At 39.1% G+C, this 25371-nt stretch overlaps 1 protein-coding gene across 7 annotated transcripts in view; it reads right to left on the reverse strand.

The window, feature by feature from the left end:
- Window positions 1-959: 959 nt before the first annotated feature.
- The window catches only part of stat5a (signal transducer and activator of transcription 5a), an 80515-nt gene continuing 56103 nt past the window's right edge, over window positions 960-25371 (reverse strand). For 5 of the 7 annotated variants that reach the window (XM_053239306.1, XM_026916395.3, XM_053239308.1 and 2 more), the window contains 18 exons: window positions 23724-23851; window positions 22985-23141; window positions 22653-22742; window positions 22147-22321; window positions 21572-21702; window positions 19938-20089; window positions 18816-18971; window positions 17633-17812; window positions 15820-15907; window positions 15326-15448; window positions 14022-14114; window positions 11540-11746; window positions 9373-9467; window positions 7124-7266; window positions 5516-5671; window positions 4328-4379; window positions 3692-3796; window positions 960-3363 (listed from right to left, as the gene is read on the reverse strand). In XM_053239306.1, the coding sequence (XP_053095281.1) occupies window positions 3240-3363; window positions 3692-3796; window positions 4328-4379; window positions 5516-5671; window positions 7124-7266; window positions 9373-9467; window positions 11540-11746; window positions 14022-14114; window positions 15326-15448; window positions 15820-15907; window positions 17633-17812; window positions 18816-18971; window positions 19938-20089; window positions 21572-21702; window positions 22147-22321; window positions 22653-22742; window positions 22985-23141; window positions 23724-23851 (2355 nt within the window). In that variant the 3' untranslated portion in view covers window positions 960-3239. Of the gene's footprint in view, window positions 3364-3691; window positions 3797-4327; window positions 4380-5515; window positions 5672-7123; window positions 7267-9372; window positions 9468-11539; window positions 11747-14021; window positions 14115-15325; window positions 15449-15819; window positions 15908-17632; window positions 17813-18815; window positions 18972-19937; window positions 20090-21571; window positions 21703-22146; window positions 22322-22652; window positions 22743-22984; window positions 23142-23723; window positions 23852-23971; window positions 24108-25371 lie in introns of all 7 variants that reach the window. The other 2 variants (XM_053239307.1, XM_053239311.1) reach the window with 1 other exon arrangement.

Genomic DNA, 25371 nt, shown 5'->3' on the forward strand with positions numbered 1-25371 from the left:
TCTGTATCTCTTTAAAACTTTCTGCTGTCATCGTGATTGTTGTCATGGGCTGCTTCTCAGTTCGAAAACTCTGATCTTACATTCAGACGTACTTACTAATCTAGAAAATCCAGAAGGCTTGTATGCAAAACAGATGCTAAATGAGTGGTTTTTAAAATTCAAACACTAATTGTAATAGAAAACCCAGTCAGTGTTTGCACTCAATAACTGTCTGAATATTACATGCGATTTGAGACACAATCACACAATCACACAGCTAGTTTGTTTAGGGGGAAGGTGATGGACATTTGTTTTTTATTGCTGAACTACACTAGTGCAGCATGTAAAGATAGTGAAAAAGACTAAATTAACATGCATCCTATTAATTTAAATGTGGCATGTATGAATGTGACTCCCAGTAACACTTCAAAATATTAGCTCACAAAATCTGCCATCGATATTTCTAATACCGATTTGTAAAATAAATGAATGAAACAAAAGTTTCTCTCACAACCCTATTTGTAAATTAAGTGACCCCACATGGGGTAGTGACCCCTAGTTGTGAAACCACTGGACTACCAGAAACTAATACACATCTTTCAGGTCACCGTCCTTTCCCCTTCAGTGAAATGCCTTTCCACTGCTTTAGCTGAAAAAGCAGAAAAACATAGTTTTCATGTGTCTCCTAAAAAATCATAATTGCTGTGGCTAAACTGTAAATACTGGCATCTCTGTCTATCTGACATCATAATTTGAAAAAATCTTGTTCACTGAAGAGAGATAATTAATATTTCAACAGAATTTAAACTGTATGGAGTTGTGAATGAGGACTTTATGAAGATAGCTGATATAAATGGTGGCACTGTGCCCCACCTGCTCCTACAGGCGAGCCACCGCTGCTTAAAACACTCTAAAAATCCACGATGAACACGTTCCCTAAACTGATCTGTCAGATAAATAACACAGACGTAAACTTATGGTACAGTTTAAATTATTTATAAAACTTTATTTTCAATTGTTCTTCTTTTAAAACACATATCCAAGCACTACAACCGAACAAAAAACATGGGAACACTCACAAGACGTGGGTTAAACACACATCCACACACAACACACACACCCACACAGAGACGCACCCACACCCACACACATGTCCATTGCCACCACGAGTGTGACAGACTGACGACCGAGTGACGAGACTGACCAGTCTCACCAAAAGAATAATTAAAAAAAAAAACGAGGATGAAGGAGAAAAATCACACAACTTCCCACATAAGCAGGAAAAAGGTTGAAAGGTACACCAAGATGAATCAAACTGTATTAATTAGGAACATTTGCAAGAAACACATGAAGCACAGTGGCTAAGTGCGCTTTCGCTGTATGGCTTTTTTTAGTCATCCAACAGCTCGGCTGAGGAGTAAAAGCGACATCGCAGTGTTGGTAGAAAAAATCACTCTGATGCTGACTTCGCTCTTTTCCTCACTTAAAGGTGCAGTTTGTAATTTTTAAAATGTTTCTAGACCTTTGGAAAGCGAGTCATTTAAGCAAAGATAAATCAGCATGCAATCAAGTCTTCCTTTTTTTCTCTTTTTGTAATTTCAGGTTGTTTACATTTTCTGGCCTGGAAATGATCTCAGACGAAACAGAGCTGCATGCATAGTTTCAACAGAGCGCGTGTGTTTTTTGTTTTTTTTTTTAGAAGAAGAAAAAGACATTTGTTAATGGTGTCACTGTAGTTGCATTTCACCTCGCAGGCAGTAGAGGGCTCTAAAAATGACAAACCGCTCCTTTAATGGCTGGTTTCAGTCAGCACCAAGAGGCTTCTACTACCAAGTGTTCAGGTTGCGGGTTGCATTCACAGTACACAGAGCATAGAGAGAGCTTCCACAGTAATAAAATAGAATTATGTTAAAGAAAAATAAATTTATATATATATATATATATATATATATATATATATATATATATATATATATATATATATATATATAGAATATAGATCTTCGTTTTTGTTACTTCCTTTAGCTTGAACAATACATCCACTGCACTTCTTTGTCCTGAGTGTATAAATGTGTGTGTGTGCGCGTGTGTGTGGTGTGTTTGCGAGGGCAAATAGTGAACATACAGGCAGAAAAAAGAAAAAGTGAGAGTAAGGGTGGGCGGGTTCACTTCTTGCACTTTGATAGATATAGGGTGGTGAGTGGACACAGGATCGGAGCAGCATACGTCACCATGACAACAAGTGCAGTGGTTCACCTGCGGCTCTGGGTGAAGAGAGAGTACAGCATGCGTTATAACAGCGTTTGTCCGACACACAAATACATCACCACACCCTTATTCAGCTGGAGAAACAGAGCGAGAGGGAGAAACACGGCACTGTGTGCGTATGTGTGTGTGTGTGTGTGAGTGTGTGTGTGTTTCTCAGGGTCATCAAATACCCTGACTTCTCAGATACTACTTTCATCTGTGTGTGTATGATGTGAATGATGTGTGTGTGTGTGTGTGTGTGTGTGTGTATTTGATATATTCAGGCATTGAGAATGCATGTCCAGTCTGCTCAGGAACATTTGTACACACGCTGACTATGAATGGCTCTACCACAATTGAATTACGCTTTTAGTGTATCGAATATACATTACAACAGTGATCTCACGTTGCCACGGTAACAGTGATCTCATTTCTTACTTCCCCCACGAAAAAAAAAGAGATGCGTTTGTTCCAGAGTGCAATGGGTTGTACACGTGAACTTTCGGGGAGAAAAAAAAAAAAACCTAAAATAAAAATCTGGACACAGTATAAAATAAAAGACAAAAATAATAACATTGGGAAAAGAAAACACCTTTTTACAGTAGTACAGTTCTATTTTGGGCTTTCTGATGTTGACAGAAAATATCACTTCAAATAAAACAATAAAACTAAAAGAACTAAAAAAAAAACAAAACAAAAAAAAAAGAACACGTGTGTAACAACATTTTTTTTTTCACAATACTGTTTGGTAGTATTGAGCTGAAGAGAAAGCTAGTAGTATTTTTCTTCCATTTCTCTTTCACGCATGTGCATTCAGCTCACATGCGGAGAAAAAAAAACAACAATGAAAGAGGAAAGAGGAGAAATAATAAAAAAAAGAGACCAAAATAAAATTAGAAGCAACCACATCCGCTGAGCTTTTCACATTAGGGATGAAATGAAGGGAAGGGAAAAGGAAGGAGAGATGAATGGAATAAGCCTTCATTAAGGGAGAGAGGTCAGAGGTCGCGAGGTCACGACTGCTGGCCGCTCCACTGGCCCTCCATTGGTCGGCGGAGCAGCTCTTCCACGTGCCTTGCTACATCCATGGTGTCGTCCAGATCAAAGTCGCCATCGCCGTCCAGCATGCTGTCGCTCCTGAGAGAGAGAGAGACAAAAAGAGAGAGAAAGTATGTATTTTAAAAGCTGCTATGTCCTAAAAGTAGAAAAGATGTACTCTTTAGGTTACCATCCCAAGGAAAAGTACAGTTCAGTACCTTTTTTCTGACTTAACATTGTTTATGTACATGAATGTTGATGTTCATGGTTCGTTAAACTGAACTAGTATTGTTCATATTTAAGGGAATCGTTACGCACAGCATTATTTCTTTTCATAATATTTCATGTGGTGTCACTTGATTTTGCAAATGTTGCAAATGTTACAAATGTGCCTCCCGAACAGTTCATGGTTCATGTTGTGGCTCACATTGGTGGGTAGATGCCATAGTTTTGCGGGTGACTGACAGCTGGTGATGCCGCGTGATCCATGTAGGTTGGATTTGCTGCTGGGTCTGGATTAGGCGTCGTAAACCTGAACACACACACACACACACACACACACACATCAACAGCAACATCCATCAACACTCCTCTGCACATGAATGGTGTTTCTGTAATTCACCCTAGCAGGCTGGCACTGTCCTGCCTCCATCAGGAGCTGGCGTTAAACAGCTAATGAAGCTAACCGTGCTAACTGTTTTCATGTATGCTGCTGAGAATGTCCATCTCCTGCTGAGACTCAACACCAGTGGATGTGTTTTTAACATGCTAACAACCTGCTGAAGCACTAGCTTGCTAAACGGACTAATGCCGCTAACGTGGCTTAGTGTATTCTGATGGTAACGATACGATTATGGAGTATGAGGTCTCCACGGAAACCGCTAACTTCCCTCTCAGTTGGAGTGGAGAACCGGCGCCAATATGCCAGCGTGCAATTAGCCTATCTGATGGATTAGCACTCGGGACATTAATAAAGGCACAGTGACTTTTACTGAACAATCAGCATTCACAAGTAGCATTCATAAGAAAGGCAAAAAAAGAGGGAAAACGTGCGGATACTCACTCTGGTACCACTTGTTTGATTTGCGGTTTGACGTAGCCGTCCACTGCTTTCGCTGTACAGGTTGAAGAAAAAGAAGGAATAATAAAGCAGCTTATTAGGGAGTCTTTGAGTTGAGTCTTTGAGTCAGTTGTCATTGAGTTCACCTAGAACTCGGAAAACAACAATGGAAAAGAGCACACTTCACACACAGCTCAAAGGAACAATTCATCACCAAACTTTAGATGGCCTTTTTCTATAAAAACATCAGTAATTCCCTCAGCAGGGAAATTATTTTAATGCAATGTGTTTTAATACCATTAAGACCACTCAGGGACATTTGTAACAGTCTGAGCACTTATTTCCCATTTACAGCTATACAAGTACAAGATTCAGAAAGCATTGCACAAATGAATCAAACTAGTTGAAGTGAAGGCATGGGCGTTTAGATCTTGACTCAATCTCTTTTTCATTTAGACTCGATTTTCGATCTTGACTTGGCCTCGACCCCCCCTAAGACTAGTCATGGTCATGGACTTGACAGCAGCGGTCTAGACTACAGTCCATACACACACTAGGTCCAAGTTGACATTATCTGTAGGCTACTCTTCTTTTTTTTTTTTTTTTTTTTTTGAGTTACTGAAGTTTGGATTAAACCCCTTCAACTCAAGTGACAAGACAAACAGGCTAATAACTATAATAACTCAATAATAAATATAATACATTTTATAATGTTGTGATTTGAACCAGTGTTCAAAAAATCTGACTCCATGGCTATGCTTCATTGATCCCCGAGGGTCCTTGAACTCTGATTTGAAAACCTAGGGCCTAGGGCACCAGCTGTCTTCAGCTAAAAAAAGCATGCAGGTCAGTCAGGGCCTAGTCTTACAAATCTGTATCACAGAAACAGAGATATAGTGCTTCATGGCTCTGTCAGAAAGAGACGCTGTTTTACTTTTTCTTTTTTTTTACACTATTTCTGCACTATTCTTTTCTGCACTATTCTATACTGCCTATTCTAACTGTAAGTGAATGGAGGTCTGAGTTGTAGTCTTTTGAATGAGAAGAATAAAAACAGAAAATTCAATGTTTTGACAGAGCTAAGTCATTCACTAGCAGTTACATTTCTCTTTATGTCAGTCTCTTTCTCTCTCTGTCTCTCTTTCACACACACATACACACACGCAGTTAGATAAGAACAGAACGACGTACACAGTGGAGGGGTGTAGTACTTGGAGAAGACCTCGTCTTTGGGTCGGTCGGGGTACAGGAACAGCAGGTGGTTCAGGTCACTTATGCGGTCAGCCAGAGAGCGAATAGAGAAGTCTTTGGTTGTGTAAGGCATGAGGTTCCACACCATTCTCTCACCTGCCGAAACACACATACACACACACACACGCACACATACTTATGAGCACACACAGGGACGCTTTTGTGAGCTTCAAAAAAAATACAAAACCTATTTTGAAAGGCAGCTAATTTCTTTTAGTGAGAAATGTGGTTATGCAGCACAATGATTTATTGAAGTTTATGCAATTCTACTGATACACAGTGTGTCACTGATTAAATAACATGGCTGACGTGACTAAGAGTTCTTAATGAATATGAACTATTATTACTGACTACGACTGAGCAAGTTGTGCAGTGGTGACCAAAAAAAAAAAACGGCTGGAGTTTACCTGAGATTTGCCAAAGAGTTACCGCAGTATATATTGGAGTTATTTACCTGCTCATTTAGGCTACTATGCCTTTTTCATTAATCAGCTTTGGTGCAACAGCTTTCGCAATCGCTGAGTTTTTTTGATTGCGTAACAACATCGGTTTTGTATAGCAACCGTAAAACCATGTCTACTAAAACACACAATATGTAGGTTTTCCATGTTTTTAGTAAATTAAAATTAAGGGATGAGATGGCTACAGCACAGATTCAGCTATTCCACAGTGGGAATTTAATCGTGTCTCAATAATGCCATATGGTCAGAGAACTTTTTAAAATTTGTAAACGCAGCACTAAGAGATACGTTAGCTTTCATTCGGTTCCTGTTTCACTTTCAAAAGTCTTTGACACTTAAACAATAGGTATAAAGACTATTTTTATTGGACTGTGATATATGGACAAGTGACAAAGGTCTTAATAAGGTGAAGGTCCCCCACAAGCTGTCAGATTTCTACAAATCTCTGGAACTGTACTGGAGAGATGAACGCCAATAGTCTTCCTTAGTCTGTTTTTATGATATTGGTGGAGAGGAATGTCTAACATGTCACTGCAAAAGCTCCCATGGGATGAGATCTGGTGACTGTGAAATTCATAGCATGTGATTTTCATCCTCAACAAACCATTCAGTGAGCCCTCGTGCCCTGTGGATGGGGGGCGGAGACATCCTGGAAGCGACTACGCTCATCAGGATAGAAATGTTTCATCACAGGTTAAAGGTGTTGTTCAGATGACGTTTGTATTGATTTGTATGCTTTCATCTAAGGAGACAAGCGTGCCAGCAAAATAAATAAATGCCCCTGAGAGCATAAAAGCCACCGTTTTTTCCTTTAATTTGTCACCCGTCTGTATGTTTATAGTCTTAAATAATAACAGCAATAATAACTATTCACTATGAAAGCTCTATGAAGTAAAGATTGGTGATTGGTCCTGTGATATTCAGCAGTCTTTAAATGTAAAGCTGACACATGATTCAGTAATTAAGGTTCTGCTTTAGTGACTAGAGGGTTAAGAGTTCAAATCCTCACACTGCCACTGACCCTAAACCATCAGCTGCCGAGATTCGACTCGTGTAAGTACACATTAAGCAGTGAAACAAGCAGGACCTGCTTTGTTGGGATTCTCTGCCACCCATGCGATTGTGATGCCTCCTATCTCAGAGTCACTGAAGCGCAACAGGAACGTTCCATTAGGTTTGGACATCAGCATGTCCTGAGCCTGCTGCTTATTCACGAAGCCCAAGATTGCCCTTAGACACACACAAACAGCACATTATTAATAAAGAAGCTCAGATACTTTTGAAGGATAACAAATGTAATAAAAATGATTTTCAGGCAAGGCAAACAAAAGTGGTATGTAGTGGTGTTACCCAACATACAGTATTGCTAAATTGGTTTGCTGTGTAAGCAAATTATTTTCCATTTTTGTCCAATAGCTAAAAATTAATGTGCCTGAACTCGTGTGAATGGAGCATTCGACACTGGGTGCAACAATCGAAACCTGCTAGGACAGGGGGATTTTCAAACCCATTTTGGTCCAAAGGTTAAAAAGGTACTTTCCACAGATGTAATGCGATTTATTGACATACATCCTTAATGCTACCCCTTCAATGTAAATAACCTTCTAGTCATTCTGTGCCTTAAATAGACCAATTATTATTTTTCGATCACAAAATATTGACCCAAATCACTCAATTATTATATCAGGCAACAAATTCTGTAAATGGTTAAAGAGGTCATCTGATTAATACTGTTACTTACAGGCTTACAGGTATTAGAATCAGGCTACAGGAAAGAAAAATTAAACATGAAAACAAACAGATTTTCCATTGAACGTAATCAAAATCACTCTAAATTGGTTCAGAGTGAAACCGTTATTTTAAAAAACAGCTTAGCTGCTTAATAACGTTATTTTTCTGTTCTATGTGATTTTAAGAAAGTATAGCCTAAACCTTAAAAATTTCCCAGTTGCCTAAATCCCTGTTCTGATTTCATCACTTCCTGTACACTACAGGAAGATAGCCGCTATAGTGGGGTTTTCGAAGATGGCAGGAAAATCCATGTAGAAAGTATTTTTCCTACAATTTTGGAACTAATGAGGGGACTGTGGAATGCTGGTTCTCAAAGTGGGGTCTGGGGAGTCCATGATAAACAGTTTTTTTTTTTTTTTTTTTTTTTTTTTTTGGTGAAGATTAATATAAACTAGTATGATGGTTGTTATGGTTGACTGGTCACTTGAAATGAAAGGGGTTAATCTAAAACTCGACAAAAAAAACAGGCATGAATAATGTTAACTTTAATCTGCAATTTGAATAAAATCAGGAAGCTGTAAATACATCTGGATGGAACGTAATCTAAGACTAACAAGAAGTAGATTTAAAAAAAAATGTGTGTAACAAAGAAAAACATTTTATTGTTGATGTGGTGAAGTTTTTTTTGGTTTCTCGATAAAATGGCAAGCTTTGTTGCTATAACATAACAGAGACTAACTTGTCTAGCAGATATTCCACAACATTAAATCTAACTACAAACCATTAAAATGTGTGACGTGTCATTCGTTAATATATTATATTTTGCAATCGTTGGCACATTGCTATGATATAAGCAGAATAACACACTCCAGACTGTGCAGTGCAAAAAAATAATCCACTTCGGAGTGGTGTGGTATAACCTGACATGAAGCATGGATTATTTTCGTATAACCGGGTGGTCTGGAGTGTGTTATTCCTTACATGAATAAGCTACATAGTTGCCCTATTGTTCCTAAAATTAAATGTGTTGTGATTCTAAGTCAGTCCTTGGAAATTCTTTTACTCTGGAAGGTGTCCCTGGCTGCAAAAAGTTTGAGAAGCCATGGCTTAAATGCAGTTGATCTTGACTGCATCAGTCAGTAATTGTGTGTTATTAGCATTGTAAACTGATTCCACGTGGAGTCCAGCCTGGCTAAAACAACAGTGCAGTCCATGAAGGCTAGGTTAGAGAGCAAGTTGCTCAATGAGGAGTTAATGTACACTGACTGTGTGCCATCTCTTGTGTAAGTCCCAAGCCAATCATTTTTGCTGGATAAACAGAATTCTCAGTAACTCGGATTCTCACTAGTCCAAAGCACTGTCAGCTAAGGTAAACAGGAAAAGCACCAACATACTCCATTGTAGTTTTATATTATAAATCTTTATAGTACAGAATTTATTTCTGAAATCTGTATTAACTCTAGTTCACTACCTCACGGAAACCTCCCCAGCCACATCCAGGCTTTATTTGGAGAATGTAACACTGCTGCAGGTGGAGTTTACACTGTCGGATTATGTAACCCAGCTCTTTGACATATCTTACAAAGTGCAGATGTCGAGTCTTACCCATCATTCCAGTGAGGCTTCAGGTGTTTTTTTGTGAGCTCCATGACACCGTCAAACCACTGCCAGAATGTGAAGTTTCTACCTGGAAGGCTTTCCTGGATGCACATATAGAAAATAAAATTATAAGATAAAGGTTTATTAATGTTGCAATTCACTGTTAGCATGAACTTAAATGTAGTTTGCATGTGTCACAGCTTTCTGTGTGTCTGTGTGCGTGTTTGGAACAGAAAGTGAAGTTTGAAGCTTATGAAATACACACATGACTACCAGCTACCCGAGGACATGTTCATCTTACTGATGTTCACTTGCTTATAATCAGTAATCTAGGTGAAAAGTCATGGAGCACAAGTAAGGACATTAAGCTTTCTATCTTGCATTTCTGAGAAGACAGTGTGCAAATCAAGACTCACGCACACACACACACAAACACATTTGTCTTACCATCCTTTCGAGGGCCTTGTATTGACATAATTATTAATGCAGCTAATTAATGCATGTGCACCTAAACCTTACCGCAACCTTAGTAACCAAGAGGAAAACGTTTGGCTCTTTCATTTTTTTTAAATAATGGCTGCAGTTTTTGTGGGGAGAAAAAGAAGAAGAAGAAACAAAAGCAGATTTCCTCATACGGAGAAACCAAAGATCAAAACTATCAGATATTCCTATCCTTGTAGGGACATTTAGTCCCCACAAATATATAAAAAACATCCCCTCCCCTGAGTTATATATAAAACTGTGAAGTGCATGTCAGGTGTTTTTGTATAAAGGATAACTGACACTATAGGTTGTAAATATTTCATCATGCACCCTGTGAGAAACAGTGAAAAGTGTGATATTAAATGCATAAAGCAGTTCTTCCAGCAAGCATTTTTTGGACCTTGACTTCCAAATGTGTCAACAGAAAAAAAAAGTCTGTCCTGAACACTGAATGTTAGTTGTTCCAAAGCAGCACGAGGCCGTTTCAAAGGCAAGCACTGCCTAAGGTCTGCATATCTAAAACCAGCAGCATCAAGGCTTCCTCGCTTGGTAATCATAAACCACTTTAATGGAAAGCAGTCCGCGTCTCGGCAGGGGAAACATGCTCTGCGTGCTTACTGAGGCGTAAAAATAACGACTGATATGCGAATGTTAATACAGGGAGTTTCAAATGGGTGAGCGTAGTTTAGGATTAAATCATTTCGGAAATGGCCATTTAGAAATTGCATTGCTGTTGGGATCACAGTCAGGGGTGAACACATGGAACGGTCACTCTTGCTTTTTGACTGGAGATGACTTGATGCACTTCCCAGGTTTTTACATTAGAAATTTGTTAATCTTTTGTTAAATGGCTTTTTATATGGTCCATAAGCATACTTTAATGGAATAACACTCTATTACTAGGGTGTTTGGATGTAAATAAATTTATTAAACCCAGTCTGCTATTACAATTACCTCACTCTTTGCCACTCCAAAAATACTGAGAATATTTCTGTCACACCCACATGTGCCAGCGGGCTTCACTATCCCAATCTTGAAAACAGGAGCTTAATATCATATATCACCTTAAATCTAAATCAGTGTGTTATAAATTACTTACCATGGAAATCAGGTTAAAAGGGACACCTTTAACTATAAAAAGAAACTCCATGGACTCTCAATATGGATTTATTTATGAAAATAATCGCACTACCTAAATAGGTTCCTTATTTAAATGGGTGCAATATTTTTTGTCTGTTTATTAGAGCCATTTTATTTCTGAACTTTCATCCCACAGAACACATTAGGTCCAAGATGACACTGAGTTGTTTTTTTTCTGACTCGTTGACGTTTGGATTAAAGCCATTTAATTCAAGCCATTTAAATAGGATAACAACTAAAGAAACTCAATAAATATCATAATTCTTAAAAAAAACAACAACACTGGGACAAAAAAAACCCCACTGACACCCTGCCTATGCTTCACGGACCCTGTGAAAGCTCCCTGGATCCCACTTAGAGAATCACTGCATTAAATCATTTAAATTAACCTGGTTAAACTGACAGTGATTCTTGTTACACTAAAGTAGTTTTCCATTAATGTGTATATATCGCTAAGGTCATTATTCTGTTGCACAGTGAGACTTAATAATGATCAGGTTTACGTTTTTCCTTGCTGAAGTGTATGCAGTGTACTGAGGTAGTCTCGTACTCTGTTAAACTGGGACCAGGTCATGGTCATGCCCCGGTAATCCTCAGGGTTGGAGCTGGAGCTGCTGAAGGCCTTCTGAGCGAGGAAGACCAGGTTCTCCTCAGACAGCCCTCGGTTCGACTGCACCTCTGCCTTGTACTTCATATTGAGAGCTTCACACAGCTGTGGCCACATCACTTTATCAGGAACGAGGAAAGGAACTCGGCCCTAAATGAGGGAATAAATGATCAGAAAAATAGTCAGAATGAGGAGCTTTACTAAAACAAAGAGAAGTTCTCTTTTAAATCACTTAGTAAGATACACGATATGACCATCACACCCATATGTGGGCCTTCTCCAAGCTGTTGTCACAAAGGCGAAAGCACACAATTGATCACCATTCACTGGAACTAAGAGGCCCAAACCTGTTCCAGCATGACACTGCCTCAAAACGTGCTCCAAGAAGACATGGTTTGCAAAGGCTGGAGTGGAAGAACTCGAGTGTCCTGCACAGAGCCCTGAGCTCAACCCCACTGAACACCTTTGGGATGAACTGGAACACTGACTGCACTTCAGGCCTCCTCACCTGACATCCTCACTAATGCTCTTGTGGCTGAATGGGCAGAATTCCTACAGCCACACTCCAAAATCTACTGGAAAGCCTTCCCAGAAGAGTGGAGGCTGTTACAAAGGGGGTGGGCGTGGGGGGTCAACTTTGGAATGGGAATATACTGGTCATGGGAATGAAATCTTAAAACTACAACATACAAAGACATTCTAGGCAAGCGTGTGCTTTTAACTTTCTGGCAACAGTTTTCAAAAGGCCAACATATGGGTGTGATGGTCAGGAGCCCACATGTTTTTGGCCATACAGTGTGAGAGGACGGCAAGCAGATACAAGAACTTTCATACTTTCATTTTTGGAGGACATTACTTTATTACTATGATTTTATTAGCTTTCTGGATATTAATACATTATTAAATGCCTCTATATGGTTTTCCCCTCTTTGTTTTTACTTCCCCTTCCTCTTCTCTCTCCATTCGTTTCTTCTCCTCTCTCAATCTTAACATGTGTTCATTTGTATGCTGGTTATTACGCTCTATGTACTATATTCCTCTAGGAGAAAGAATAAATAAAATGGAAATAGATAAAGTAAAGAAGATAAATATTTTAGGACAGAAAGCTTACATAATGTAGGCTATAAATGGGTTCTACATTGATTCTTTGATTTTTTTTTTTTTTTTTTTTATTACTTCTGAAAGTTGCTTTAACACTGCTGGATCCTTGATGACCAGAGTACACATCATATTATGCCAAGGCATATCAGGCATAATATTATGCTTTCAGTTTGGCAGAATTACTTTTCACTACTGTTGGAAGGCATTGTACAGATTTGTTCAGTTTTATTATTCAAGATGCAAAAAGTGTGACAGCAAGGAGTTTACAGCAATAAATAGAGCTCAAATGCATGATGTGTTCAACCTGGAGAGTCAATGTGCATTCCAAAAGATTTTTATCTCATGGCTCATATGGAGGATGACATCAGGATCTTTGAAACTCATGATAATCGTCTACAGTTATTAATTTGTTATGCATTTATGAAACTAAGCTACCTGACAAAAATGCATATAAGCTCCATTAGCTTAGCTGACAACATTATTATTATTATTATTATTATTATTATAGAATTAACAAATAACTGCTGTAGTTATAATAATTAAAATTGCTTGAAAAATAAACATTTTTTGCATGCAGTGTTGAGTATTCAATGAGCTTTAATCAAGGCCTTGAAGGTTACATTGAAAAGAAAAAAAATCAATTCATGCTGGGGATTTCACCACCTGATCATGCCCTTAAACTGAAACGCTGAACCTGAATTTTGATATTTAGGTCAGACTCTTCTTTAAAAAAAAATCATTTTTCTGTGTTGTAACTGTAATTTAATCCAGATTTTTTTTTTGTTCTACCAATCCTGCCAATCTACGCAAAGTTAGATTAATCATATCAACATGCCTGGCCCATGTACACTGTGTACTGTACATAAAAAAATCTGGATTAGATTATGAGGTTTAATTTTTTATAACACCAATACTTAAGTAAGCAGTGCAAGTGGAAGCAAGCGGTGAAGATTGTCCATGAAGACATGCTAAAAATCTCCTGAAAGACAACAAGAAGAAGTTGCTGCTTCCAATCTCCATATCTGCAGTGTTTAGACATATAGATAGATTTATTTGTGTGACTCTGTCTATTGTCTATAAGCAAATGAATGTAATACTCCATATTACTAAAACTATGACTGAGCTCCTGTTATTCCTCGGTACTGGGTTCGTGTTTATTTGTACCCACTTAACGATGACTCACCACGTACAGTCATTTTGACCCAGAACATTTCTGCCATTTCTCTGAGTCAAACATAATAAGGCTTAAGTGCTCTTGTGCTTGTAAAGGTAATAATTTCGAGAGTGACTGAGCATGAAAGTATTGATGTTCTCCAGAACTCACCGGTTCAGCAAAAGCGTTGTCCCATAGAACCGTGGCTGTGGCATTGTTATCCTGACTTCCATGGACAATCACCACGACAGGCAAAGACAGGGTCTGAGAACGAGAGTGCAGACAGAACAAGGAGAGATAAATGCAGCTCAATTGCTCACATCATACTGGGTAATCAACTGGTCAGCTGAATGGCCAGATTGACAAAGTGCTAAGTGGGCCTGTGCCGGTAAAAGAATCATATTATTTGGCTAACTGGGTGAATGGAAGGGGTGAAGTTTGACACAGACTTCAAAAAGAGTGAAGGCCATTATTTATTTTTTTTTTACTTTGCTTTACTTTATTTTGATTTTATGTTTTTTTTTTTAGGTTCACAAAATGTTTACACACATAGCAATAATAACAATAATAATAATTATAATAATCGGTAACTTCTATCAAAGAAGGCGGGGAAAAAACCTCATAAAAACACATTTTCAATTTTACTTGTTTTACTTTCAATTTAAATCGGAATAATGATAAAATAAAGATTTCTTTAGGCCATGGCTCTCCTACATTAATTGAAAAAAAAAAAAGGAAGCACACAGTCTCAGTGCTCAGTGCTCGCACAATTGAAGTGCTCTTATGTGCAACTTTTTCTCTGCATGCTTGCTTCACTGGTCCATGCTATTTGCGTGCAATTCACAGCAGTTTACACTCAGTTTTAAAGGTCACTCTCACTTAGACTGGTCCACGCACTCAGGTCAGCCATCCTCAAGCTCTATAATAAATGCCATAACCTGAGCTTTGAAAACTGACAAAGGTGTGAACAGTCAGTTTTATTTTTTTTAATTATATGATTCTTTATTATAGACTAGTAATAATATCTGCCTGGCACACAATGCCCCGCCCACCCCAAGCGCTTTCAGCCAGTGCAGCTGAACAGCCGTGTTTCGAGAACAACTCATCTATACTAGGTACAATAAATGTGGTATTAATGTAGGATTTCAATGCAGGATTGTGTTTACGTGTGGGAATACTAGTGTCTTGGTATGATTTGCATGAAATAAAACAATACGAATACGTTTTTATTTTTATTTTTTTTTTTATCGGCGGTAAACTAGTTTTTAACCATCATTGAGGGGTGTTACCGTGGTAACCTGGTTAACAGTCACCAACCACAGGCCTAGAGTGAAGACTGTGGGAACAGTGTTTAGATCTGTTATATGCTCTGAAGAAAATCTGAAGGTGCAGGACATTTGTGTGTGTGTGTGTATATGGGGGCTCCTATTTTCTAGTGTTTATATTAATCACATCAGTTGCCTGTTTAATCTCACCTTGACCTGAAAAACCAGCTCGTTGCCCCCGACACTAAACTGTGACTCGAACAAGATGGTGAACTTCTCCTCGGTTACAGACTCTGCCCCACGGCGGTCTGAACGCTTGATCCTCTTCAAAGACTGAGGAGCAAATAGAGTCATAGTGAAGGATTGAGTATTTTAGTAATGAGCTACATCACACCAGCTGATCTCAAGGATGTTATCTGAGCCGGCCTGCGGAAGAGCTTCTGTTATTCTGCAGCTCGTATGAAAAAAAAACATTAAATTGGAAATGCAAATTGGAGTCTTTGCTTTCAAATTAGTCGTAAGTCGTCAACTTGAGTGGCCTTATTTCTTTTTCTGGTCTTTATATGAGGTGTCTATATATAAAACACAGATGCAGGAAATGATAAACAGACGGCAAAGCCCACTATGGACCATCTCAATGACCTTGTTAGAAATAACTGCTAATAGAATCGGGTTTGAAGGCGAACCCAGTTTGTTTCACTCACCATGTTCCTGAAGTGTGCAATCAGGGTGCCTGTGGTCTGGTGATACTCCATCACACAGTTATTATTCAGGATCTCTCCACTGCTGTCACTAAAGGGCAGAGAGATAGAGAGATTGTTATATGGACTGAGAGACTGAGGACATTTTTACACTTGGCCTGAAGACTCACATCAGCACCTAGGATAGATTTTGGACTTGTCTAGGTAATCATCATCACAGGTTTTCACACAGACACATTTCTTCTGAACCATGGATTGATTGTGCATACTGTCACTTCTGCTGTGTGTTTCTTTTTTTTAAAAAAAAAAAAAAAAAAAGTTTTTTTAATTAATTTATTATTTGGTTCATTTCTGCTTCCCCATTTTATCCCCAGGGTGGTCACCTGAAAATTCCCACCCACCAGCCAGCTCTCCTCTTTCATAAGACAGACATGAGCTCACAGATGCCCATGATTGGCTAGTGTCACTCTTATTGACAGGGGAGAGGAAGTATGCCTCCCTCGCACCCAGACAGCACGGCCAATTTTGCTCCCTTGGCTCCTGGCCAAGGAAATGAGTGAACGCTTTTCTGTTGCACCACTTGGGAGCCCTTTGCTTATTTACTTTTGCTCAATACTGATCAACGGTTTAGGTGAGGTCTTTCAGTCAAAGCTGCGTGTTTCCATAGAAAAATAGTTCAATGTTTGCATGCCAAGCCATTACTCTATATATCTAGAAGACACTCTGTCTCCACTTTGGACCACAACATGTCTTTCCCTGCCATTGTTAAACTTGAAACAGGAAGTTCAACTAATCGTGTTACTCAACATGGATCACATCCACGCAGATCACATTCAAGTACGTGGTTCACACGTGGGTTCTCTTAAGGCAAAGTAAACTTTTTCACGTGGACCAAACAGATTTCACACAGAAACCAAGTGGAATTGGGTCTTCAAAAATGCATGGGTTAATACATGCTTAGTGAGTTCATTATCTTCTCTTTTTGCAATAATTTCTATCTGAAATGCAGAGAAACAGTTTAATGATTAATTTCTGAATGGGTGGCTGAATGTGCTGAGGCAATAACAGACAAAAAGGTGATTAAGACAGAGTTTAAGCTTAGGTAAAATGATGGACAGCAAACTCAACAAACATTTAAAGATTCTTGAGGACGTCAATGCTCTTAATCTTGAACTCCATCTGATTGCTACAAAGACGTTCTCATCAAGTGTCCTTCGGGCTTTTATGCAAGGTCTTTAACTAAACTGAATTAGAGTCTAGAGGATGAGTTGTCTGATCCAAAAGGGGACATAACTACACTTCGGCTGTGCTAACTAAACAAATGAGAACTGGCATATTGGAGAGAAGAGTGATCTGCCACACTTTTTGTTATGTGAAAGTCCGTTCCAATTCCTAGACTGTGACTAGAGTGTAGTGTTTAGTGTTAGTCTGCATAGGGCTACTTTAAAGAGCGGATAATTAGAGGAAGAGAGAAGGCTTTTATTAGTCTTTTTTTTTATCTTTAGTCTTCACAGCAATAGTCTTTAGTCTTTAGTAAATAGCAATTTAGTCTTTAGTCTTGATAAACAAAAAATTATTAAAACACCAGATTCAAAGTATTTGCGGCCTAAAATCTGAGACTATGTCACTTTGAATTACAACAATTTAAAACTTGATAAAGTTTTTAATTAGGCTTTTTAAGGAGATCATGCTGCTTCTGTACAAAAGCTTCCTGTGCTTGTGTAAGTGTACGTGTACGTGTGTGTGTGTGTGTGCAATACAAGCGTATAAATTGGCGTGGTGTCTATCTCATGAACTGCATGTACGCAGAACTCACTTCCGGGTGTTTTCGTTTTTTAGCAGCGCCTTGGCCTGCTGCTCGCTGATGATGGTGGCTTTCACTTGAGGAGGGTTCATGTGGACGTTGAGTTTTCCTCCCACTAGCAAACGCACCGTAGCCGCAAACTTTGTCTGAGTCTTAAGCACCTGAGGCGGCTGCTTCTCTATGATGAAGGTGCTGAGGAAAAAAAAAAACATACATACAGGATAAACACCTGATATAACACTAACACACACCCAAACCAAAACACACATTCTTGAATTGAATGGAGCAGGACATGACACTCAGTGTGTCAGTCTTTTCATGCTAATAAACGTGAATCCACACTGAATTACACTCTGTCATAGTCGCTATTTTACAGAAGAATCATTGGAGAAAATCGCTTCGGGTCGAGCTGAATTACGTGTATGTGAATGTGAGGATTTAATACTGAACACATGGACATATCCACATTCAGACCTCATATGTAATTACAGATTTACGCACCACTCAGACAGAGGTGCGTTTCAGTTTCATGCATTTCTGACCTTGAACTTACGTAGATTTTTCTAGCATGATATCAACGCAGAAAGAAGCAGGATTAATGCTGCCTTCGACTTAACTCGGAATTATGTCATTTTTGATCTCTGCGCATTCGAGCTACAAAGTGGACTACAAAGTTTTGTTAGCAACGATCTTACCTCCTCAAAACAGCTGTATAATCACTGTATATAAAAACTGTATAATCACTGAGATTTAAGTGAATATGTCTGTATATTGATTGATCTAAAGCAAAGGCTCATATATAGAGTATAAATCATTTCAAACTAAAGAAGTGCTACTTCGTTTGCTGTTGACGGTATGAGCAGCCATGTTGATATGATGGCATGTGCTGAACTCTAGGTTAAGGAGATCCTGACATTCTGAGTAGGAATTCTGAGTTGAGGAGGTGTTTTTTTGGAAATTCTGAGTTGTCCTTAATGCCATGCTGAAATTCAGATTTTGAGCTGATAATGATTGTACATGACGATAGCTCAGAAATGTAAAATTGGCCCAGACCATTAAAAGTTTAAAAACAAATAAGAGTACTTTAAACTGAACTCTAAAAGCAACTGAAGCCAATGATGTTTAGCTTTCATATAGTCCTGTCATGGGAAAATTTGTACTGCAAACACACACACACACACACACACACACGTACCTGGTGACGAGCGCTGAGATGATATCAGTGATGGTGCTGTTGAGATCATTGAGAAGTTCCTCAATGGGGCCGGGGATTGGCAGCTGCTGTCTTAAATGCTCTGCCCTCCTGATCTGCTGCCGATTTTGCCAAATGGTCTCTGCGAGCTTCTCACACCTGCATGTACACAAATACACACACGCAAACATGAACAATCCCATTAAATGGCTTGACAGCTGTGATTTGATTCTGTGTGTTGATTGCAGGCAGGGAGCATGTTGAAAGGCTTGACTGATTTCAGTCAATATTGCTCAAAATACACTAAAATCTAAAAACAGTGGCTTAGCACAGAGTCTAAAGATAGACTGTTTAGGATTTCTGTTCAGTTTTTTTTCCATGGAGACTTTGTCATGTTTGGTATCCTAGAGCAGCGCTCTCGATTTCTCTCAGTCTGTCGGAATATGCAGTTAAAGAGTCCAAGGTGTATGAGGGAAAGAGATGATAGAAAGAAACAGATTGCTTATGTGTGTTTGTGTGTCATGACTGCAGGATGTCCAGTCTTGCCTTAGCCAATCCTATTTTGTGTGAGTGTGTGTGTGGGTGGGTGTGTATATATATATATATATATATATATATACCACAACTGCAGAATGCCTATTCCTCTATATATATATACCAGTCCTTCCTCAGGCAGTCCTCTGTTGTTTTAGTGTGTATGTGTGTGTGTGCATTATGACTGCAGGATGTCCATATGGAATAAGGTGGGAAAAGCTGATGTTTACAATATGAAAACAATGACCAGTGCTCCAGTGTTCTTCCCTGCCGTGCTCAGATAATTACAGCTACATGCGCTGTGCATCCCATTGACAAGTGCCGTGGTGCATTTTCCACAATTAATGTCAAAGCTGCTTTGCCATGGAAATACCCCTTTCTCCAAAACACACTCACCTACCCACCCACCCACACACACACACACACACACACACACACACACACACACACAAATATTTCTTTACTTTTGTTCCATGTGTCCTGCACTCCTTTTGGCTGTTTACTGTTTTGTGTGTCCCATAACTGTATAAAGTTTAATCCTCCTTCAGGTAGTCTTGTGATTTATATGCGAGTGTGTGTTAGGGTGTGTACCATGACTGCAGGATATCCAGTCCTCCCTCATGTGGCCCTCCGTTGCCGGCGAGCTGCTGACGTCTCTTCCACTGGATTAGCTCATCATCGAGTATCAGTGTCTGTTGTTTCCGCAACAATGCCAGTGTTTTCTGGTGCTTTTCTGCCAGGCCCTGAAAGCATACACACACACACACACACACACACATTTGGTCCATTAATACCAAGAAATCATGACATTTTTAGACTGGGTTGTCCTATTGCTAGTTTGCTACAGCAAAGCAGAAGTTTTGGTAGAAGAATAAAAAAATCATGTTTAATATGCAGTGTTTTGTATGCAGTTCTTCAGGAAGTAAGCTGCAAGGAAGTGATAATGTAGTTGGTTTCAAAAAGGGCCGCCACTAGAGTGAAGTTCTTTCATTCATTCACTCATCTAACTTCAGTAAATGCTTTATCCTGGTCTCTGTGATTCTAGAGTCGATCATAGAAACACTGCACGTGAGATGGGAACACACCCTGCACAGATACTGGATTTGGATACTGAATCTAGATGCTGGATCTAGATCCTTGATCTGGATACTGGATCTGGATTTAGATACTTACTCTAGATACTGAATCTGGATACTGAATCTGTATACTGGACCTGTGTTCTGGATCTGTATTCTTGATCTGGATACTTGATCTGGATACTGGATCTGTATTTGTATACTGGATCTAGTTACTGGATCTGTATTCCTGATCTGTATTCTTGATCTGGATACTGGATCTGTATTTGGATACTGAATCTGGATACTGAATCTGTATACTTGATCTGTTTTCTGGATCTGGTTACTGGATCTGTATTTGGATGCTGAATCTGATCACTGTATCTGTATTCTGGATCTGTATTCTTGATCTGGATACTTGATCTGGATACTGGATCTGTATTTGTATACTGGATCTGTATACTGGATCTGTATTCTGGATCTGGATACTTGATCTGGACACTTGATCTGTATTCAGATGCTGAATCCGGTTACTGTATCTGTATTCTGGATCTGGATACTTGATCTGGATACTGGATCTGTATTTAGATACTGGATCTGTATTTGGATGCTGAATCTGGTTAATGTATCTGTATTCTGGATCTGGATACTTGATCTGGATATTGGATCTGTATTTGGATACTGGATCTTTACTTGGATACTGAATATGAATACTGGATCTGTATTTGGATGCCGAATCTGGACACTGAATCTGGACACTGAATCTGGGTACTGGATCTGTAGTCTGGATCTGGATACTTGATATACTGAATTTGGATACTGAATCTGGATTTTTTAAATTTTTTTTACTGAATCTAGATACTGGATCTGGACACATGATCTGTCAAGTCTATCCACCTTGTGTGTGTGTCTGCGTGCGTGTATATAGGTACAATACAATACTTGCTTTAATGACAAACAGTAGCAAAGCGTTATCAGCTAAAACAAACCCTTTGACTGCTCATAAAACACTGTCCTCTAGCTGTTGCTCTCATTACAGTTCCTCATCTGTAGAAATTATCGCTATGCATCATCTCATAAAACAGTCTTGACCTAAAAATAAACTCTGTGAGTCACTAAACGGGAACATTTGTGCGTTGTGTGTGTGTGTGTGTGCACGCTTGTATTTACCAGTCTGTATTTCTGCAGGGTGTTGGCTTCTCTGGTGAGCCAGGCTTCGACCGTGGCTCTCTTGCTGAGGAGGCTCGGCTCTCGCAGCTGTCTGTCGGCGGGGGGAAGAGTGGCCAGACTCGATAGCTGAGCTATGAGACACACGTGCACACACCCAAAGGTCAATAACACGCACTTACACGCTTACATGCTTAAGACAACTTTTTTTTTATCTACTGAACATGAAAAATCATTTTAAACAATCGTTTAATACCACAGTGCTGTTGAATTCTCAAATCTGATTTGTCAGAAAGTGTTGATTAATTTTCTATAACAGAAGCTCTGACAATAGTGCTGGATGTAATTCACTAATGTTGTTAATGTCCAAATATTTATGGACCTGACTGTATATTACTAATTTGCATTTCAATATTCTTTATATCATAAATAACTGATATTAAGATATATTCTGTGTGTATTTATTTATTTTTTTATTTTATACACCTTTTTTAAATGGACACCTATTGCCAAGTAATGAAAAACATGACAATTGTAAGTGTGTGTTTGTGTGTTTAAGTGTACGTGTGTGTGTGTACCCTGTATTCGGAGACTCTCCTGATACTGTATAATGAAGTACTCCTGGTTGTGTTGAAGCTTGCGCAAGTCGTTCTCTGTGTCCTGCGTCAGGACCCTCAGCTCCTCAAACGCCTGGTTTATCTGCTGGTACTTCTGAGACATGCTGTCCATCATTCCGCTCAACGGAGAGCTCGACTGTCAATCACCGCACACACACACACACACACACATTCACACATATGTCTGTTTTTGACTACAGTCTTAAAGTGTATGCTGACTCTTTGTCAGCATACAATGTAAATGGAAATATATGCATTTTTTCCTAGAATTACATCTAAATGCATATCAAATATGTTTTAAATATAAAAAAAAAACAATAAATGAATTAAGAGATATTGCCTGAATTTACACTGATCTACAGTGTTACACAACTGTGAAACCCAGAAGCTTCCTCTTTCATAATCAGAATTTCATAAAGAATATTTATGTGTGTGTGTGTGTGTGTGTGTGTGTGTGCATTACTCACATTAGTAGCTTCCCTGACGAGTCTCTGCTCTGTGTAGAGAATATGTTTGATGCATCTCACCAGCTCCAGCGGACATCGGTCGTATGTGCTCTGAAATACAACACGTTCTCTCTGTTTCATCTTGACTGTCGTCATTATGCATGTCTCCTCACATATCCATTACAGATTCTCATCATCCTCATCGCTCGTTTGCTGCACCTCCGTCTAGTTCGTGTGTAGGAAGATGGCCTGCCTACATACTGCTTGTGTATGTGTTTATGCTTAGTGTGCTTTCGCTCTGAGGCATACAGCAAATAAGGGCTGTGTGTGTGTGTATTTGTGTATGTGTTTACCTTTAACTGTGAAGCGTAGTGGCCTAGTTTGATCTTGAGCAGAAAGCCATCCTCTCCCATTTGATGTTCTGCCTTTTTCTGTAGTTCTTGAATTAGACTGTCCAGCAAGCGCTTAGCTTTAAATTCCTCTTGTGGGTTCTCCAGGTCAATAGCGTCCCTGAGAGATAATCAAGAAAGAGGTAAAAGGTTCATGATTAAAACCTCTTAAATACATGGGGATTGCTGTTATAGGAACGTCTGTGAGACAAGTTCCAGTCTGTCCCTTTCCAGCCTCAATTTTCTCTCTTTCTTGAAGAAAAAAAAATTTTTTTTTCATGTTACTGAGAAACCAGAAACCACAAAGTCCTCTGTCCTAAAGATTATTCCATGGTGGAAAACTTGCCGACACTGGAGACTCCTTCCATAGATGTTAAATAAACTTCTCCTTATAGAAAACTTCACCATATCAATGGCTATATGCATTTCATTGCTAAAAATGTTTCAGAATCCATGTATTATTAGGCTTAGACTATGTGGATCATCCACCATACAAGTCCATGTGTATGAGCCGTTACTATAGAAACGATAACGTATTAGAATAAGCGCGTTAATATAAACCTGTGATTTGAATTACAGCACTACTTTCAGAGCTGCTGTTACAGAAAATGAATCAACACCTTCTGACCAATCAGATTCAAGAATTCACCAGCGCTGTGTTACAGACACTTATTTGGTCATCGCAGAGATGCGAGACACGTACCAGAGTTGGCCCTCTATCCACTGGGACAGGTAGTGTCGCACCTCTATGGGGAAATGCTGGCCGTAGAGTGACTGCATCTGGTGCAGGGCGTCACCCTGCAGCTGCTGGGCCTGAATCCACACCGCCATCTGAGAGAACAGAGACAGTTGCACAATTTTATTATGACAGGCTTCATTTTAAAGCTTTCAATATCTTTGCTCTTTGATACGACCATTACAATCAAGCAAGTTTCACTTATATAAATGTACCTTCACTTTTTATGACCCTGCTACTGTGGGAGAAAGTAAAACAGCCAGATTGCCGTCCTTTGGTCAGACTTTCCAGAAGTTGTTCACATCACCATAGCAACCATTGCAAAACAGTGTAACTTCAGGCTTGACCGAGCTGTTTGAGCAAACAGTGTTTTTCACTTTCTAATTATTATTACCATTAAAAAATGATTTCTAAACGTTACATTTGACACTATTAATGTGACAAAAAAGTTTTCTTTTTTTAAAAAAAAAAAAAAACTATAAGTTTATTTCACATTAATGAACTCGAAATATTCTCTTTGATAGAAAGCGAGACTGCATCTTTCAACTGGTGTTTACATGTTAATTACAGTCAAGACAAGAGCACTGGCTAAAACATTATTAACATGAGACTGGGGAAGGGGGCGGGGCTTCCAGTGGGGTGTCGGGTAATATCGGAGAGTTCAAAACACCTGCATAAATGTCAATCATTCCAGATTCATGTCAACTGGCTAATCTGCCGTTTTGCATATTTTTGAGTGATAAATAAAAGCAGCATACTCTGATGTTAGTCCTCCTACACACACAAAAAAAAAAAAAACGTAAAAAAAAAGTTGACATGCCTGCTTTACAACAAATTTGTTTTTCACTTGTGATCTACTGTTGAGAAAGAATAACGAGCCAGTCTTTGCTCAGGAGGAGGAATGCAGTAGAACCTTGCACCTCTTCTTCTCTGACATCAATCCCCCATGACACACCCACCCACACACACACCCATTGCTTGATGTCGCAAGCGAATCCCACACATGTCCGTTTTAACAATGGCGGATCAATCACTCAGACAGTCAGTGAGCAAAAATGCATCCTTGATTCATCTGCATGACTGCTGGCCTCAAAATGCTAATTCATGCAAATACTTCATGCTCCCAGCCCACAAAACTGCACAGCTTTAGTGTTCCCCTGCATCGACACACAACTCTCGTCCCTCTCAAGCACGCACGATTTTAGGCTAAATTGCAGTAAAGGAGAAGTATTAAATTCATCTCGGCTTTCCACAACTGCTTCATGCATGTTCTCTCCCTGCTGTTTCCAGATCTCAGTGTTGTACTTCTGCTTTTTTTTTCTTTCACTTACATGGAAACGTGCTTTCCTTTGACAAACAAAGAGCTGGCCTGTAACATGCAAAGGGGATTTGTTTACTACTATTTTTAAGATCAATGGTAAAATGGTAACTCAAAGAACAGGAAGTTGTGAGTGTGAATATAATTTCCATTTGTATTCTGTGAAATCAAATTAGTAATCCTTAAAGCCTCAAGCAGCAATCGCTGAAAGAGCACGACGGCACACCATGTGACCTGTGACTATAGGCTTCAGAGTGGCGTTGACTGCACTAAAATACTAAAATAAAACTTAATTTA

This window comes from Pangasianodon hypophthalmus, chromosome 13 (genome assembly GCF_027358585.1).
Source record: "Pangasianodon hypophthalmus isolate fPanHyp1 chromosome 13, fPanHyp1.pri, whole genome shotgun sequence".
In the NCBI taxonomy this organism is placed as follows: Eukaryota; Metazoa; Chordata; class Actinopteri; order Siluriformes; family Pangasiidae; genus Pangasianodon; species Pangasianodon hypophthalmus.